Source organism: Rutilus rutilus (assembly GCF_951802725.1).
Source record: "Rutilus rutilus genome assembly, chromosome: 13".
Classification (NCBI taxonomy): Eukaryota; Metazoa; Chordata; class Actinopteri; order Cypriniformes; family Leuciscidae; genus Rutilus; species Rutilus rutilus.
In genome coordinates, this window is record NC_140218.1 from 27247039 (window position 1) to 27267307 (window position 20269).

The 20269-nt window shown below is 38.3% G+C and overlaps 1 protein-coding gene across 2 annotated transcripts in view; it reads left to right on the forward strand.

Moving 5' to 3' along the window:
* Nucleotides 1–17540, forward strand: part of chl1a (cell adhesion molecule L1-like a) — a 55639-nt gene extending 38099 nt beyond the window's left edge. Inside the window, exons 19-28 of one of the 2 annotated variants that reach the window (XM_084427702.1) lie at nucleotides 355–470; nucleotides 632–836; nucleotides 1088–1210; nucleotides 2866–3039; nucleotides 7615–7683; nucleotides 8438–8545; nucleotides 9066–9224; nucleotides 11548–11673; nucleotides 12405–12477; nucleotides 16584–16853. In XM_084427702.1, the coding sequence (XP_084283828.1) occupies nucleotides 355–470; nucleotides 632–836; nucleotides 1088–1210; nucleotides 2866–3039; nucleotides 7615–7683; nucleotides 8438–8545; nucleotides 9066–9224; nucleotides 11548–11673; nucleotides 12405–12477; nucleotides 16584–16785 (1355 nt within the window). In that variant the 3' untranslated portion in view covers nucleotides 16786–16853. Of the gene's footprint in view, nucleotides 1–354; nucleotides 471–631; nucleotides 837–1087; nucleotides 1211–2865; nucleotides 3040–7614; nucleotides 7684–8437; nucleotides 8546–9065; nucleotides 9225–11547; nucleotides 11674–12404; nucleotides 12478–16583 lie in introns of both variants that reach the window. The other variant, XM_084427703.1, reaches the window with a different exon arrangement.
* Nucleotides 17541–20269: the final 2729 nt, after the last annotated feature.

Below are 20269 nucleotides of genomic sequence, written 5' to 3' on the forward strand. Positions count from 1 at the left end.
AGTTATGTTGAGAAAGAAAACTCATGCGTGACATTATAATTGATCAGTGCGTCAGGTCTTAAAGTGACAGCAGCCTAATATACCTGCTGCCAAATTATGACCTTTTATCGCCCCATATGAGTTTGCATCTCTGAAAGAGCCTTTTCCTTGTACCCTCATTTCTCTGCGGATAGCTTTGTGTTAGCATTAGCGCTTTTCCCGGAAAAAGTGTGTCTAATGTGTCATCCAATTACAGTCCATTTTTTCCCCCCTCTGTGGCTTTAGTTGCTTCAGGAAACTGTGTATGTGTGAATTTGTGAGATGTTACTCTCTTGTTTAGCCTTAAACATATGTGCATTCTGTTATCAATTCTAGTGCCCTTGGCGCCTCCTGAGGATGTATCTGTGGAGGTGTTGAACTCTACACTGCTGAGGGTCAGTTGGTCATCAGTGCCTCAAACCGCCCTGAGGGGCCATCTTGGAGGATACACTGTGAGTTCCTGACCCTTCCAGCTCAAAGGCTGATCAATGAGCAACAAACAAGCTATTTATAACAATTAATAGACTCTTTTTCTCTCTTTCTGCCTCTCTTTGCACTCTTTGTTTCTTATATATCTCATCAACACCCTCTTCCTCCTGTCTTTTGCTCCCAGGTGCACTGGTGGCGAACTAAAAGTCTGTTGACCTCTGAGAGTATTCCCTCAGAGAGACAGTCTCTCAACATCCCTGGAAACAGGAGTCACACCATAGTGCCGGGACTAAAGCCATTCTCTGAATATAACCTGACTGTCAACGTCTTTAACCGAAGAGGGAATGGGCCCAGCAGCCGTCCCATCTCTTTCACAACTCCACAGGGAGGCAAGAACTCTTTGACAGTAGACGCGTTTTAAAATTCAGTGGTTTGAGTGTTTGCTAAGTTCTTGTGTGGATTCGGTTGAATTTTGCACACTTTGTTGTTCACACATGGTCCAAAATATACTGCTGAACCTTAGAAGAAGAATTTACAGCGTGAAAAGAATGACACACAAACAAAAGACGATGCAATGCAATGCAAAAGTGGTGCAAGTTTGTTATGAGTTTCCAAGTTTAATGTTAACATCTTCCCACAGTTCCTATGAAACCTTACGACCTGAAAGCCACAAACTTTCAGAAAGACTCCATCAAGTTGGTGTGGGCGCCTCCACTCGAAACCAATGGGTTTCTCACGGGATACTTGCTGCAATACCAGACAGGTATGACACTCGCAAATTTATCTCCTGTTACATCATCTGTCTCAGTTAATTTTATATAAACTATGTTGCTTAGCTGTACTAGATCTTTATACTGCTAAGTTTGGGGTCAATACATTTACATGTTTTAAAATAAGTTCACCGAGGCTGCATTTATTTATTTAAAACAGTCAAAAACAGTAATATTGTGAAATATTATTACAAATTCCTAGGTTCCTAATTTTATTTTGAAGGTCTCCTACAACAGGTTGACATGCATCAAACGTCAAAAAATACTTTCATTTTCTCATAATATACATTGCACATCACCACTTTTTTAAATGACTCTCAAACGACTCGTCCGATAATTCAGTCTCTCTAAATCCCTCCTTTCCGTGAGCCTATTCTGCTCTGATTGGCCAGACGGCTCAGTCTGTTGTGATTGGTCTACCGCTTTCAGCGCGTGTTGGAAACAAAATGCATATTACCATAATTGAATTTCAGCTCTGGAGGCTTCATAAAGCTCAGCGATTGTACAGTTACGATGGCGCCGATTTTACCATATCAATCCGAGCGCGAAACATTGGAAGAACTAGTTATTCAACCCGAACCTGATGCAACATTAAACAAATCTTGCTCAATCTTTTATCATTACTCAAAGTAGTAAGAACAACAGACAATCTGCATTAATAGACACAGTTTTAGGTAATAGCCACCCACAGCTGCTTTGCAGAAGTATTTCAGTAAGACAGTAATAACGCAAGTTAGCCGGAAACTTACACAATATAAAACACAAAACTACGTATTTTGAACACCCGGTAGAAAACATATGCATCAATAATGAATCATACTTACAGGTTGTGATTCTGAGGAGCAAGTTGGTCCAAATAAAGTGTGTACTGTCCCATATTTAATGGATAAGCATTTAGCAAATCCCATTTAGACCTCATGGAGATTTGAGAAGCAAGGTTATACTGCTGTTGTATTGCTGTGGTAATTTTAACCACTGACTCTTAAAATCCTCATCCTTTGGAAGTGTTTTCGAAGAGAATTTGCTTTTGCAGAGCAGAAAACAGCGTCTTCTCGTCATGTACACTACACGAACCAGCTATAGTGTTTGAGGGTGGGTCAAAGTAGACGTTGTTCACGGACAGCCAATGAAGGCCTTAAGCGGACATTATGCAAATGTGTTACTGTGTTAGACTGGAATTCCTGACGACTCATTTAGACGGTTCAGAGTCTATTATTTTTTTGGGAGACAATAACTTTATTTATCGCACACTTTCAACTTTATAACTTTGCAGAACGTTTACATTTACAGACAGCTATGTTACACACTGCATGAATGGGAATATTCAAAACACCATAATAGGGGCACTTTAAGGATTTATCTTGGTGGACTAGATCTACTACGCTGCTGCTGGCATGAGCAATGCCCAGAATTACAGAACCCTGCTGCAGATCTAGACAGGTGGGGAGGAGGGCTAAAGAAAATTCTCATGGCATGCTGTACTGAGCTGGTCAAGGTCATATGGAATAAAAAAAAGGTTGCATAGATTTATTTAGAATAGAAATCTTTTGTAACATTATAAATGTATGTAATTTCGATCAATTTAGTGCATCCTTGATGAATTAAAAATGTTACTGACCCCAATTATTTTTTAATGTTCTTCTTCTAGTTAATGAGACTGTGGGTAAGCTGATCTCTGTGAACATCAGTACACCAGATACTACAGATTGGGTCTTGCATGATCTACAGGAAGACAACTGGTATAAGTTCTACCTGAGAGCGTGTACGCAGGTGGGCTGTGGGTCCGCCATCAGTGAGGAAGGAAGCACCGTCCCTGAAGCATGTAAGTGTGCCCGGAAGCAACTATAAGCAGAGTCCCAGGAGCTATAATGGATCTGGTGTCAGAATCTAAATTGAAGTGCCCATGCTGAGACACAAACATCTGATACAAGAAAAGTTAGTTGTGTTCTAATTAGCACTGCCGCAAGGTGTTGGAAAGTGATTAAGCAGCAGTTATGGAACTCCAGAAGTTGCTGTTGGCAACATCTTGTTGCATAAAGGAGAATGATAAGATTATTGCTTAAGTTCTCTGATGAACGAGAGGGTGGAATAATGTCTACAGTCTAGTGACCAATGCATTGACCGATCAATGAGTGAAAATATTTGCCTCTAGATGTGTTTTTACTTACTGGATAACTGATTTTGCATCATCATCATTGCATTTCTCTGCCACAATTTCTAGGCCATAATTTTGTTACGTATTACATATTTCTCTCTGTAATGCTCATATTCTCATACTCCATGGGTTTGTTTAAACTGATCTGTCTTCTTATCAACCAACTTTTGTTTCTCATGAACTAGTTACTATGCCTGAAAATTCACTTCCTGAAGTTTCTACAGTCTCAGCTGAGACTTCGACAGAGAGCTGTATGTATCACATACTGTAGTTTGTAGCATTTTGCAACTTAGTTAGTTAGTAATTGCTAGAGGTGGGAATCTTTTAGAATGTCACGATTCGATTAAAATTGATTCTTGGGGTAACGATTCGATTAAAAATCGACTCGATTTTAAATCTAATTTCGATTTGATATATGCATAGATTTGATTTTAGATTTGATTCGAAACTTGTTTTTGTTTTTGAAGCCCTCCCCCTTATATAAAAGAAAGACTGTGTCTCCAATTGTTTGACATTAAATACCATTATTTAAGGTTATATTCTATTCGTTAAAATTAGGGATGCACTGATGCTACTTTTTTCCAGAACCAGGCCAATACCGATGCTTTAATTTTTGGTACTTGCCGATACTGATACCAATACCTGTATTTTCATTGCATTTGTAATTTTTAAATATATTAGGTAGAGAAACCAAAGGAATTTCATTTGTTTAGCAAATATATATATATATCCTTCAGTTATTTTCATGCTTAATTATGCCTGTTAAAATGTATTGTACAAGCCTCTGTTACTTTCACTGTTCATTCTATTGTCATTCTATTCATCATACTTTATCTTTCATTTATTAGCACAGTGCATATTTAGAGCTGCTTCAGCAGGGATTATTTTTTTTCTACTGGCCTGGTTGGGTCAGTGGTTCAGATGTTTAGATAGCAGTGAAATATCACAATTCTCCATTACAATTTGTATACTACAGCATACTAGCCTAATTAATATACATTTATAACATTATTAAAGACAGTCAGTAATAAAACAAGAACAAATAATCCAATTACAAATAGCACAAATACATTCAATATAAGATACAAATGAAATAATAATGTTTCATGCTGTTTAGGTAGTTCTAATAGTTTTCAGGTTCAGAATTTGAATAAACCAATCAAATGTAAAAATAACACTGCATCAGATCTTCACTGTATAAAATGACTTGTACAAAAGCAAGAGCAGTGAGTCCTTTGTTGTTTGATTAACATAAAAACACAGCTGTCCTTTTAAGACGGGATCAAATATAGTTACGTTTCATTTTATGGTGTCATACTGGTTCATACTGGTATCGGTATCGGTGCATCCCTAGGTAAAATATTGATATGGAACTGTCATTGTCAAGTAAGCTTCATGTGTCCCCCGTTGCAAGCCTATGTGCTCTCTAAACTGTCCAGGTGCTGCACTGTTCTTTGTTCCGTCAACATCACATTATTAACAGACGTTTAGAATATAGATTTTTGAAATTTATCAATCGATTCGAATCGTTAGAAGATAGAATCGCGATTCATATGTGAATCGATTTCCCCCCCACCCCTAGTAATTGCTTTTTAACAATGTTACATTTGCAGTGTCCTGCCATGACATCTGCATTTTTGGAAACCTTTAAATGCAAATAAATAAATATATATATATATATATATATATATATTTTTTTTTTTTTAAGTTATTAGTCAAACATGTCAACTTATTTGACATACAACTTGAAGTGACTTTGAAACCACTGAAGGAGATATAATGTCAGTTCCCTTGCGATACGGTTCACTCGTATTGCGTCGCTAGATGTTGAGGGAAGACTTTTTTCTCAGATTACTGAGTCTTGCCTCTCTCCGCTCGCGGATCGCTTTCTTTTCAGAGAGCGGCTCCGCCCCTCACGCTCTCCCAGGAACCTTGGAGGAAGAAATAGCGGAGCCAAAGGACTGAGCAGTCGGGCACGAGTGAGCTCTTCTGGCGCGAGCGGCCTGGTCTCGTTCAGGGGATCTGATGAGGATCTTCCTGATGACAGTATGTCATTAGCGGCTTCGAGCGGCACTAAAGCAGGGATGGACGGTGAGTTAATCCGTGTCCTCTCAAAAGCAGTCAAGGAGCATGGACTAGAGTGGTCTACCCCTGAGGAGCCCCCACATAGCCGCTTGGATGAATGGTTCCTGCGGGGGTGCCAGCAGGCCCCTCGTCAGAGAGCAGCACCGTTCTTTCCGGAGGTCCATGACAAGCTCACCAAGTCGTGGCGTAACCCCTACTCGGTGTGCCTTCGTAATTCTACCTCCACCACCCCCACAACAATTGACTGCACTGAGGAAAAGGACTACGAGAAGCTACTTCTGTTGGATGAAGCTGTGGCCATGCACCTCTGCCCGCCCACATCGATCGGACGGAAAGCGAAGGTCGCCCATCCGTCCAAGCCCTGTTAGGACCACCTCAGCTCTCGCTGGACGTGCCTACACCTCGGCAGGACAAGCAGGCTCCACCCTTCACACAATGTTGGTCCTACAGGTCTTTCAGGAGAAGCTGCTCCGTTCCATAGACGAGTCCATGGCTATCGGCAGAGCAATGGCCAGTTTTGTGGTGTTGGAGTGCCACTTGTGGCTGAATCTGATGGAGATCAAGGACACAGACAAGGCTGCTTCCTCGACTCCCCAGTGTCTCCCACCAGCCTCTTCGGCCCTGCGGTGGACCGTTTCACAGAGCACTTCACCGCTGCACAGAAGACGTTGGCTATGCGTTGTTCCTGCCCAAGTGCTCCAGTTCTGCAGCTGCTTCCAGTTGCCAAAAGAATGTGCTGACTCAGCAGCCCGCGAAGCCTACGCTTCTGACTGCTCAGCCCAAACCAGAGCCTGAGCCTTGACAGCATTCCCACTCCGAAGCTTCAAGGTCCCCAGCCTAAGATAACGCTGGATCCTGCGCCTATCCTGATCCTTCAGGAAGGAAGAGGAGGGGCTAAATCTCGCTGCGGAAAGCTGTAGCGAAAGGAGCTGTAGAAACAGGAACCCTCGCTGTGGCTTTTACAGTGTCTTTGCTCTGCAGATCTAAGCACGGCACGCTTGGACTGGGTTCCCATTGCATCGAGCGACACAGTACGAGTGAACCGCATCGTAAGGGAACTTACTCGGTTACTAACGTAACCTTGGTTCCCTGAGATAACGGGAACGAGTACTGCGTCACCGGCCGTGCTTTCACGTTTGTCGCTTCAGTCGTATTAAACTGATTCCCTAGGGCAGAACACACGCTTATATAGAGGGATAGCCCTGCTCGTTGGTTCGCGCTGCTCCGTTATTCTATAATCTTCAGTAATCGGAGAAAAAGGAGTTTTCCCATTGTGTCTAGCGACGCAGAACTTGTTACCGTTATCTCAGGGAACAGAGGTTACGTCAGTAACCGAGGACGTTTTGCGAAGTCTGCTTATCTGTCAGATAGTCAAAGCAGTTTGAATTTCTAGAAAATGATAATTTATCTATTTATACATTTATAGTTTTGATCTGTACTGTCTTTTTAAGATGAACTGTCAACATCTGAAGTGACATCATCTGAGTTGAGTATGTACCAACAGATTTGTAGCTGTTTTTGTAACCTGAAAACTTAATTCGTATATTTAACCCATACATTATTATGTCTAAAATAACTATGTTATTAGTTACATTAACTGATAACAGCATGGGAAAACATTCTAGTCTTAACATTAATCATAGTACCTGTAGTTGTACTAATTTTAAAGTTATAAATGAATAAACAGCTGTTGTTGTTGTTGTTGAATTAGTATTATTGTTGTATCAAAAGTCCCTGCATAACTCCGTAATTAATGTAGGAAATAATTCTGTATATTCTGCAAAATTTAGCCTACTATTCCATCAAAAAAACACTTATTGACAGCTAGCTTGGTTGCTGTTGGCATTTGCTTTGACTTTTAAGAGCTGCTCTGTGAGGCAGTAGGACTGTCCCTGAAGCCATGCTAAAGACAGCTGTCTTTCTCAATGCTGACAAAACCAGTCTGGCTGCTGACAGGAACACATCATTCAACAGTGTTCATTTTGTAAAGACCATCTGTATACTCATAGTCCAAATACAAAAACATACAAAAAACAGGACTTTTACCTTGATAGGCCCATTTATTTTGCCATTTTGCTTATACACGATTGTATTATTAGTTGCATTTAATTATTTGCATTTCACATGCATGTGGTCTGAACTCTCTCTCTCTTGCAGGGCAACCTTTCTCTTTCACCTCACCTAATACAGACACTCCTTCTGTCAATGCCATATTTCCTACCTTAGGTATTCATCCATTCATCTATATACAGTTAACCATCATTTTCATACCTTCATACATTCAACATTTCCATACTTGAGTGAAATTTACATTTAAAGTCAACATGAAATCAAAATTGACTGTATTTACATGTTCCTGTTCTTATTGAGAATGATTCATCAGTGCATGTTATTGCAAAGAAAGATGTTTGTATTATAATGAATTCAGTTATTCATATAATATAATATAATATAATATAATATAATATAATATAATATAATATAATATAATATAATATAATATAATATAATATAATATAATAAAAAGTCCTGCCCTACAATTATGTCTTAAATAAATATCCACTATCCAGTTTCTCTGAAATGTAATGTACAGTGTTGGATAAGTTACTCTAAAACGATATTTAATTACTAGCTACTAATTACATCTTCAACAGTGTAATTAAGATTACTGTACTAATTACTCTCTCTAAAAAATATGGCATTACTTATTACTAATTACTTTCTAAATCATAGGCATACCATATCAACCTCGACCAGTTGAACAATACAAGTATGGACATGAAACTTCTCTTTTAATTCTTTCAAATTGACTGTTTCATGTTGACTTTAACAATGTTTCATTTAGATGAAGCATTTCTGTATAATTTCTATAACACAATCCTATGGTAGTGGGTGTACTGGGTTTCTTTCGCAGGAACTATAACCTTTTGAGAGTTTTTCCTGTCTTTTGTTCTATATCTTCTTTGTGTATTTCTCTCAGTTGTTCTCAACACATCCACCTTTGTAAGTGACACCTCTGCAAGAATCAGCTGGAGAACCAGTGGAGAACGGTCTGATTCACAGCTCTATGTTGCAATAATGAATCACCGTAAGAATGTCACTCCTCAATCTGCTTTGTCAGGATTCAGTGTTTACAACTGTAGACGCATTTGTAGTGCATTTTAGAAAGTATCATCTAGGGCTGCGACTAAGAACGATTTTGATGATCAATTAATCTGTTTGTTATTTCTTATATTAAGTGGATATTTAACATTTTGGTCTAAGAGCCTGTGATTGTGCTCATCCTTTCTTTATTGTGCTCTGTACGAATATTAAATTTTTAAAGTTTACTTACTAAATGAGCGCATTATGAATATAATATAAAATGTGAGTAACGTTTCGGTGAAGAGCCTCTCAATGATGCCAAACAGCCAGAAAATCCAGACTAACCGATAATGAAATTCATTCTTGACTATTTTCTTTATGGGTTTTTATTTGCAGCCCTAGAATCAATTTTACTCTGTCTACTTTTCTAACCTTTCAAAGTGTGGCTTTTCACTTTCATAGATATCACCTCTTTCTGCTGGGTTGTGGCCTAACGCTATCTGGTTATGCGGTTGTTCCTTCAGGTGATGGTATCTGGCAGCTTTCAGAGGCTTTAAATACATCTAAAGGTTTCCACATCGTTGAAGGGCTCAGCCCAGGAACTGTGTACACAGTCCGGCTGCAGGCTTCACGCAGGGTTGATGGCCCTAGCATTTTTGAAGAGGTTTTCAAGACTAGGAAAGGTGAGAAGTGAGAGAATTTAGCCTGTGGAACAGCATTAGAGGTATCACTGACAGAGTATAGCATGTGATAGTCTTTCTGTGGGTGCATTAGCACTAAGGACATTCAAAGAAAGTTCTCCCATTCCTTTGAGCAAGCGATAAAAAAAAAAAAAGATTATACTTTATAGGTTTATAAAATGCACTGTAATATATATTTGTGTAATTTATACCAGCAGCTGTGGTTGCCATGCAGCAACATTTTAGGTTTTATGGGCCTGAACTTAAATTTACAGTAAAAAAAAATAAAAAAGTGTATTTCATTAACTGATAAAATGTTAAAGAGGAGCTATTATGTTTTTTTACATTTTCAACTTTCTGTAGTGTGTAATGTTGTTGTTTGAGCATGAAAAAGGTCTACTCAAAAGCATAAAGTTACTCAAAAGGAAGTTAAAGTCCTTGCACACTGAATTTTCGCACGTTAAAGAATAAATACGACCTCAAGTTTTGTCAATCACGCTTACACACTGCTTCCGAAACTTTCGTCCGTCATAAAAAAATTCGGATCGGGTTCCATTTTCTGCATTTTTCGCATCCGTAGCAAGCATGTTGAATGGTGTTTTACAATTCAGAGCCACCGAATCAAGAATACGAAAAAACGCATCCGAAAATTTCGGACTCAGCGTGCAAGGACCTTTATTCTCTATTTCAGTAACACTGTTTCTGAACTCCCTGAAATGCTTCCATTGTAGTTTTGAGTTCTTCCGGGAAGAAACATGTCATAATTTTCCTCATTTAAATAATTTTTGCCCAAGACAAAAAAATAGGGACAAGGCCTGATTGAGTTGTGTTAGTAGTGTGTTGTCACCATGTTCAAGAGACGCTGTTTTTTTCCAGCCTGGATCTAACGCAGTTATGGTAAGGGCCGTGACATTTCCTAAACATGCTCAAAGCAGGTGACCAATCACAACACACTGATCCAGCCGACCAATTAGAGCACTTTGCACTTTTCAGAAGGAGGAGCTTCATAGAGACAGGAACTAAACAGAGCGTTACTGACAGACTGGGAAGAGAGGTGCTGCAACAATGTCAAATATGTAAAAAAATTTAATAAAATTGAACATTCAAACAGGAAAACCTATTTTAGTAGAGCCCCAACACAAAATCAAGACTTTGTAAAAAGGCATAATAGGTCTTCTTTAATATTACTTCCTACTCTTGTGTTTTGTATCTGTATTATATGCTGGATAACCACCTTAACCTGTATAATATGCTAAAAACGACCTTACAGGCAGTAAAAGAGACATGATGAATTAGAGTTCATCACAAGTAGCTTTACAACAAGCTGAGGTATATACTGAGGTACATATGGTGCACAACAAAAACACAAAACACCATCATGGTATGACAAGTGACACAAAAATAGTGGAATAAACGTTTATTAAACAACCTCAAGATCCACTTTTCTGCAGAGTTTTGGACCCAACCCTAATTAAACACAACTAAACAAACGGATCAAAAATCTTTAGGATTACTAGGAAGTTACAGGCAGGTGAGTTTGATCAAAGGTTGGAGCAAAACTCAGGAAAGTGGACCTAGTGGGCCAGAGTTGAGATCCTCGGATGAGGTCTTATCATGAGGAATCCATTTTCGTTTTACTATGAAAAAACTTTTGAAAGTTCCACTCCAGAATAAACTACCTTTTATTGAAACTAGGCTGTAAAACAGCTTGTTCTCTACATCCACAACTTTCTGATGTCAGACAGATGAATACATTTGGACACATGACGTCCAACCTTTCCTCGTCAATGATGCCTACTCTGTATTTGCTGAAACTGCAAATTTAATACAAAGGGGAGAGCGTAGATAATGTTATTCGCAACACCAGAAGTAAGGATAATGCCACAGATGTATGTGCTAGATGTAGCACCTACTGCTCTGCATAGCCTTCCGACGAATCAGAATATAAGAAACAAATGATTGAAATTTATTTTCAACAGGACAACATTTCAATTTAGGCTGTGAGACAGCAGCAAAAACAGCCCATTTAAGTCAGCAAGTAGGTTGGAAAAAAAATTTCATTCAAATAATTCATTAAACATTTGGAAATTAGTATTTTTGCCACAGTCACAAAAAACAAACAAGTAATTAAAAATGTATATGATCCACAATTGCTCTACTTTGTGTTCTGATTGTTCTCATTTGACAACCCACATCAGAAGTTGCCGCAGGAGCCGTATTTAAAAACGCCATTTGAGGATATGATTGTTTTTATCTTCTAACCCAACAAGACAGTCAAGTTGGCATCATTGTGATTGTGCAAATAAACTCTCTTTTGTCCTTGCAGTGTCTAGTAAACAAGCGGCGGGATCCCAGGAGTGGTTTGTGGGGATGATGTGCGCGGGGGCTTTACTAACTCTGCTAGTCCTCATCGGCTGTTTTGTGCTCAAGAACAAAGGCGGCAAATATGCAGGTAAGACACAAACAGCTTTAGAGGTACACAGAGCTTCCGAGACCCTGTCCAAGCTCACAGTAGTCTGTAGTCAACAGCTTGGTGCTTTTCTGTGGCTCTGTCGCACCAACCCATAGACTTATTACTAGCTGTGTCAGAGAGATATCTGAGATCAGTGAGCTTTACTGGCCTGTCCTCATCGGCTCCTACTGTGGCCTTCAGCTTTTTTTGTTCCACATACTGTATATTTAACCAATATGAAAGGTTTTTAACGGATTCAAGATTTACATCCTGAATTAATTATTATAAAATGTCAAGAACCCTTATGGAGTGTATGCAATTAAGGCATTGCAAGATATAGCTTTAAACACCTTGATCTTTCACTGTGGCTGTTATATACTTTACAATATATTATGTTATTTAAAGCTTACCCAGCTGAAAAGAATAAATGATTTTACCAGTAAGGCTATATCTTACATTCAAGTTCAGTTTACACATCAGTCAGTGTCCTTGGTGTGCTTCCATGCAGCAAAATAGGAAATGTTCTCCCAATTTCATGAGGTATTGAATGTTTACCCAGCATTTGCAAAGAAAACAAGTGGATGCCAATATGATCTCTTATGAATAACAACAATGTCCTTTTTGAAATGATATCAAGGCAGGAAGTTTCAAAAGCAACTGAGAAATATCAGTAAGCAAAGCACTCTCCTTATTATAGAATAAATAATCTTTTCCGAATGTTTTCTCGGCAGTGAAGGAAAAGGAGGACTCTCCTGCTGATCTGGAATCTCACGGCATGGTAGAAGAAACCCCCTGCGAGTACAGGTCAGAGAGCCACACTAGTTCTGTTATAGATCTCGACACAAGTTCTTCATCTCACTGAGCTCCTGCTGTAACATCATGTCTTAATGCCTTTATCTCCTGCAAACAAACCCTACATACATGGCATTTACTTGGAGGCACACGGAAAGCATTGCTCTCTCTAGCCTACACACACAGGTAGTGAACGGCAGCTTTGTTTGGTGCAAAAGTGTAGTTGTGTGTGATTATAGATGTCGTGTTGTGTTGTGTGTAGCTTATAGTACAACTTTAAAAGGTTCCCTCAGTTATAGAAAATACCTATTAATGTCTGGGAATTTCCACATTCTAAAATTTCAAAATGAAACGTTTTAAAATGATTTCCATGCCTGAAAAGGTCATGGAAATAATTACAATAAAAAAAATTAAAAAAAAATCATGGCAAAGTGAATAATTTTTTTATTGGTTTTCACTGACTAGATGAAAAATATACCATAAGTGAAATAAATATTGCGCTTTAACAGTTTTACTGGAGACATTTGCATACTAAGTATAATCATTTATATAATCTTATTACATAGCTTGGTTGAATTCTAGAATGCGGTCTGTTATTTCTTGATAACAGACCGCTGCTAAGTATAACACACCGTTGCCATGAAAAACAGAGCGTTGCTATGGACGCAGGATTCTAACCGTAGAGACGGAACGGACTATGTTCTTTAGCGGAAGCAATACAATCGTTTTTAAACTCCTTTTTAAATCAATATTTTGTGTCAAATTATTGATTTATTTGGTAGGTAGCCATGTAATAAGCGGGATAATGTAGAGCGAGGCGGTTGTTATAGCGAATACAACCCCTTCAGGCTGATTCAAGACCTGATCAGCCTGTCGGGGTTGTATTCGCTATAACAACCGCCTCGCTCTACATTATCCCTTACATATATATACACTACTATTTAGAGTCAGCGATATATTTTTTAAATGAATACTTTTATCTAGCCAGGACACATACAGTTTATCAAAATTAACAGATTATTTTGCGACAATGTAAACGGTTTTACTATTTCAAATAGATGCAGTTCTTTTGACGTTTCTATTCATCAAAGAATCCTAAAAAATGTTTCACGATTTCCACAGAATTCCACATTGATAATAATAAGAAATGTTTTTTGAGCAGCAAATCAGCACATGAGAATGATTTCTGAAGGATCGTGTGACACTGAAGACTGGAGTAATGATGCTGAAAATTCAGCTTTGATCACAGGAATAAATTACATTTAAATTTGATTCAAATACAAAATAATATTTTACTAATATTAAATTATGTAATTTGATCAAATAAATGTAGCCTTGGTGAGCATAAAAGACTTAAAATCTTACTGATCCCAAACTTTTGAACATCAATAATCAGAAATGACTGAAAATATGTTGGTAAGAAATTGTGGAAACCCTATAAAACGTGTGCAGTTATTATTGGAACATTAACCAATCATAGCCATGACACTGTGTCACAACCAGGTGCAAACAAGTAGCACATTAAAAACCTGTGTGGAAAAAAGAGCAGAGGCGAGCAAAAAGGGGGTTGTGTGCAGTTAGCTTGCATTAACTGCATGTGGAGTATCTCGAATCCGTAAATGTGTTTCCATCTCATTACGCTTAGATACCCGTTTTATTCCTCCCTCAGGAAAGAAATGCAGCTTCAGCAGAGGCTCAGAGTCTGATCTGAACGCTACCCTTGTTTAGGGAGTTACAGCACCAGACACACTCGAACATCTGCTAACTGAAGTAACCAGATAGGGAAGTGCGTCCCATACCAGCTGTGGAGTATGACGGGAGCCTCGGAGGCTTTCAAAACTGCATTACTCAGGCTTACACAAGGAGGCCACTGATTTATTACACTTTTGAGAATAGAAGAGCTGGTTTATCATGTTACGCCATTGATGATATTAATTTGACGAAATGAAATATGATATAGTGCATTGAATTCTGGGATACTAATATATTATAGACAGAAGAGGTCAGTAGTTATTGAAAGAGAAATGCTGAATGAAAATATACAGTATATATAGTAGTAGGCGAAATGAATATCTCTTAACAAGGCCACATATTAAGGTCTGGGTGGATTAGATGGTAAGCAGACAGTTAGTTATCGTAATCAACATGTTGGACGCAGGAGAAATGGGCAGGAATAAAGATCTGTGCGACTCTGACAATGGCCGAATTGTTATGGCAAGGCGGCTGGGTCAGAGTGTCTCTGAAATGGCAAGGCTTGTGTCTTGCTCCCGGGCAGAAGTGGTGAGAATTTATCAACAGTGGTCCGAGGAGGGACAAACCACAAATCGATGACAGTGTGTTGGGCGCCCAAGGCTCATCGATGCACGAGGGCCACGAAGGCTATCCCATCCGGTCCGAGCCAACAGAACTCAACAGAGTTCACAAAAAATTGTAATGATGGTTATGGGATGTATGTGTCACAACACACAGTGCATTGCATTTTGCTGTGTATGATGACCCCTGTCCACCGTCGAAAGCACCTACAATGGGCGCACGAGACTTGAACTATCTGCATATACATACATACATGAATGTTCAAAAGTTTGGGGTCAGTAAGATTTTTCTTTAAATTAATACTTTTTTTTTTTTTTTTTTTGCAAAGACATATTTCGAATGTTACAAACGAATTAAATTGCCAATAAATGCTGTTTTTTCTCTTATGAATTATGAATCTGTGTGTGTGTGTGTGTCTGTGTGCATGCGCGCCAACAGATTATGCTCAAATTATTTTAGTCTTTTATCTGCACCAATTAAAGGCAGGGTAGGTAGAAATGGTCTAAAAAATTTATTTTTCAAATTTGTTTAAACTTTATGTTCATATCAATACATAATTAAAATGTAAGTACTCTGAAAAAGAAAGTATCAAAATCGAGTGTCTGTAGACCTCTCACGACTGTTTTAAAGACATCTCATTATTTCCATTCACTCCACCCCCTCATTTCTGTGCTTCTTCCAAAGCCACGCCCCCAAAACACATGAACGCGCGACTCCGACCGCTGAGCTAGAGGACGCATTATTTACCTGAGACAAGCGGAGGGGAAGGGGCATTTTTTTGCCTGGTTTGCCTTCACTAACTGCATATGCCGGTACTGTAAATTTAGATTGCTCTTTCTCTGCCATTGTTTTGGTATTCCTAGGTTCAGTGCCTTCTTCTTCTTCTTCGATAGATTTTATTGGCAGCTTGCAAACATAGTGCATTACCGCCATCTACTGGACGGAGGTGTGATCAGGTTCCGTGCCTCTCGCACTCCTCAAATCAAACGGTCGCGCGCAAGTGGGCAGGTGCTGTGTGGCAAAAGGGTGGTTGCCATGGTTGCGAGAGAGTGACAGTCGCCTAAGCCAATCCTTTGATTCGTCCCGAATCGAAATAATGAGCTGTGTTTAATACAGATTAAACGGTCTAGAGTCACTTGATTTTTATACTCTTTTTTTCAGAGTTCTTACATTTTAATTATGTATTGATATATATAGAAAGTTTTAACAAATTTGGATCTTTAATTTTTAATAAATCCTACCTACCCTGCCTTTAAGCAGCAAAGGATGACGCAAAACAGTCCCCATTGTTCAATGTCCTATTGTGGTCAGCGGGACTATTATTTCTAAAATGAAAGGAGGACAAATGTCAGTTTATCCTAATACATTTTCCATCTGGATTTATTTTAGCGCTATCCGAGATGTTGTGGCATCTCATAGTAATTGGGAGCTTACGAGGTGACCCCCCGTCTCCTTGCAGACACCTGCTTGCTGGCAGTGAGCCTGTTCTCAAATTGGCAGCTAATTTCGGTTTGTCCCATCATTCCTAAGGGACTAAAGTGACCTGACAGGCTGTTTGTCTACAGGCACACAAAAGAGTCTCTTAAGTCAGTCCTCTCGTTGGCTGGTGTGTCCGGTTCTCTTTGATTTTTCTCTCTGTTTAGTTTCGAGAATTTCCATCAGGCCTTGAAGTCTTTGCAATTAGTAATTAGCAGAAAGCGGTGATTGCATCCTTCGCCTACCCACACTGTCTACCAGCCTTGACTAGGATCATCCTCTTAGTCTCTCTGAGCTGAATTTGACTCGTTTTTCTTGGTGTTTGACAGTGACAATGATGAGAAGCCGCTGAAAAGCAGCCAGCAATTGCTCAGAGACATCAACGAGGATGATAGCAGTGGGGACAGCTCTGTGATATCAGACGATGAGGACTGCGAGTTCAACGAAGACGGGTCGTTCATCGGCGAGTACTCGGGATACAAGCCCAGGGCGTCCGTGGAGGTGAACGGACACGCCCCTGGGACTTCCTAATGCTGGTTCAGTCTTATGAACTTTTAAACAATTTGACAGGGAGAAAGAAAAGTTTGTTTGTATGATGTGCCTTGGATGTTTTTTTAAAGGGATAGTTCACCCAAAAATGAAAATTCTGTCATCTTTTACTCAACCTCAAGTTGTTTCAAACCTGTAAGAATTTCTTTTTTTCTGCTGAACACAAAAGATATTTTGAAAAATGTCTGTAACCAAACAGTTGATGGACCCCATTGACTTCCATAGTATTTTTTTTTCCTACTATGGAAGTCAATGGTGTCCATCAACTGTTTGGTTACAGACATTTTTCAAAATATCTTCTTTTGTGTTCAGCAGAAAAAAGAAATTCTTACAGGTTTGAAACAACTTGAGGGTGAGTAAATGACAGAATTTTCATTTTTGGGTGAACTATCCCTTTAAAAGTTTTTTGCACGAATGACCACTTCTTTACAGTATTAATATGAAGGGTGATGGCAGGTTATAATTCTGCACAACATGAAAATGATGCCAATTTACTTATCGCTATGTTGTTTGTGACTTTCTGAGACGTTTAGCAGAATGTTCAAGCAGCTCTTTCCATACAATACAAATAATTGGCAACCAGGGGCTGCAAAACTCCAAACATAGACTCATTAGCTATGTTCAAAGTCTTTCATATGATATGGAATTTAAGTCAAATCTCATTCACATTTGCGCATATTCAAATATGGCACATCAAGTAATATCACACTAGGTTTGACATAAATGCTGAAAGACAGAAAGACAAAAAGAAAGAAAGAAAGTCATACAGGTTTCCATAACGGTGAGTAAATGAAGACAGAATGTACATTGTTTGGCGAGCTAGTTGTTTAACAAATCACTTTTGGTTTTATAAAACATGGTCCCACTTTATATTAAGTGTCTTTATGTACTAACATTTAAATTAATCATTTGATTCAATGCACTTATTGCGTACTGTACATACTACATGATTTTGCATTGTATTTATATTTTAAAAATACCTGCATGTAATTAAAGGGATAGTTTACCCAGACATCATTTACTCACCTTCATGTTGTTCCAAACCTGTATGAGTTTATTTCTTCTGTTGAACACAAAAGATATTTTAGAGAATGTTGGTAACCAGACAGTTGACGGTAGCCATTGACTTTCATAGTATTTCTTTCCCTGTTCAACAGAAGAACGAAATTCATACAGGTTTGGAACAACATGAGGGTGAGTAAATGATGACAGCATTTTCATTTTTGGGTGAACTGTCGCTTTAATTTCTGTAATACATCTATAATGACACTGTTGAACCTTCCCTTACGTCTCAACTCGCACTTAAACCTAACCATACCACCAAACCTGTCCCAAACCTTACCTCAATAGCAGCACAAGTGTTTTGCAATACAACATGATCACAATAAGTATTATTCTTTTTTATGTAAGTAGTTACATAAAAGATCCCTAATATAAAGTGTGACCTGAAACATTATTTGCAGGTTTACTCAACAACAAAACAAACAGGTTTATGCACCTTAGAATTAATGGGGATTACACGTTTGCGGTCGGATTTGGTAACGTTTTTTCACTTTTCCTGCTGAAGAAAAATAAATAATTCATGGCCTGTCACAAAGCTGACATCTTGACAGCACAATTTTCGGTTACATGTTCGCTTGTGTGGGCAATCACGTAACCTCTCTGCACACCTCTCAGCAAAATACTGACACAATGCAACAAAACAATTATGTTATGACTCTTCAGTATATCTACAAAAACATATTTCTGTTTAACAATGTATTTGATTAAAACTGACATCGGCACTGCCATGGGGGAAAAAAATCTTAGAGAAAGGTCAACATTGAGTGGTTAGATACCATATTTTTATATAGTATTAATATGTTAAAATATGATGTTGCGCATTGAAGCTACTGCCATAAGGGGGTTTATGTTATCAGTAACATGCTAAGATTGCCCTATTAGCTTCGTGAAACTCTTAAGATTCAAGTATGATCGTCAATATACTTTTGGTGTATTCAGCAAATCTTTTCCTTTTTTAAAATTCTGTTTCGTCTCCAAAATGAGATGATACAAGAAGGGTTTGTATATCATCAAAATCCATGTTTCTAATAATATGTTATGTCCGGGCCGCAATCCAGCGTAATGTCAATCCAACTTCAAATCCTGCTAACATATTTATTGTTACGAGAGAAAAAAGCCCTTCTGCTGAAATATGAGTTTTTGTGCATTTTTTTTTTTTTATTATTAGATGAGAGATTCCACTTTTGAAATGTTCGTTTGTTCTTGCACTGTACATACCTGTAGATAATGTTTTTGTTGTTGGTTTCTTTTCTCTTTTTTTTTTTTTTCATTTTGAAAATGTTGCTTATACTAAAGACTCAGGAGTTTTTGAATAGAATTTTCTGTGCAAAATGTTCATCTTTATGATATCTTCAGGCCTGAGAAATGTTTTCCTCTCATTTGCTATATTTTGTATTCATGCACAATACTATGAAATGTTGACTATCAAGACACATTTTGTTACACTGAACCTAAATGATTTCAGGTCTCGCCACAGAAACAAATATAACAATAAAAATGACTATTATACATCTATTTTATACAATGATCTTATATTGAGATTATATTTCTATTATTAATATTTAACATTCTGATTCCAGGACAACTGAAAAAAAAAAAAAAAAAATGCATCAGAAATCCCAGAAATTTCAAGGAATCTCCCCCCTTTGTAATAAGTTATTACATGCTCTTGTGGAAAGTGCCATGTGACCTTTGACCTTGTACAATGTGCCTCTCCACAATACAGCTGTGCACCAATTAAAAGACAGACAGAGGTTTTGAGGGCACAAACTCAACAATTATAACCAGTGCTCAAACGCGTCCTGATGAATCTGAACCCGTCCCACAAGGCTGAAAAGGACCAGGACATGTCAAGGACAGGACAAGAGGGTCACCAGATCAGGATCATTACATATAAAACACACTGGCCAAGAGTCAATGAAGTGGACAGTAAATTGACATTCAAGTTCTTTTGCCATGAAAATGTTACAAGTAACAGAAATGAGCACAAATGTCAGGGCATGTCAGAACACCTCCAGGGCCCAGAAAACACCTCAGACCCCAGAGGGTTCAGATTCCAAAGTGCAAAACCAGACAGACTTTTGTATTATTGTATAGATCAGAAGTCTCCAAAGATAGTGTAATAAAAAATAAAAAAATGCAAATATACATTTTAAAACAAATAATTTCAACCAAAGCTACAATATTGAAGCTAAAGTTCGGCTAAATGTTTTATTGTCCCTCCCACATTGAAGTCTGCTAAATGACTAAATATAAATGTTTTGTTGGTCTTCTACACTATTTACTTGCATCAAAGGTTAATAATAATAATCCTCTCATAATATACATTGCATCATCGTTTATTTTCGCACCGTCTCTGAAACGGTTTGATAAAGGATTATCCCTAAACCCCTCCTTGATGAGA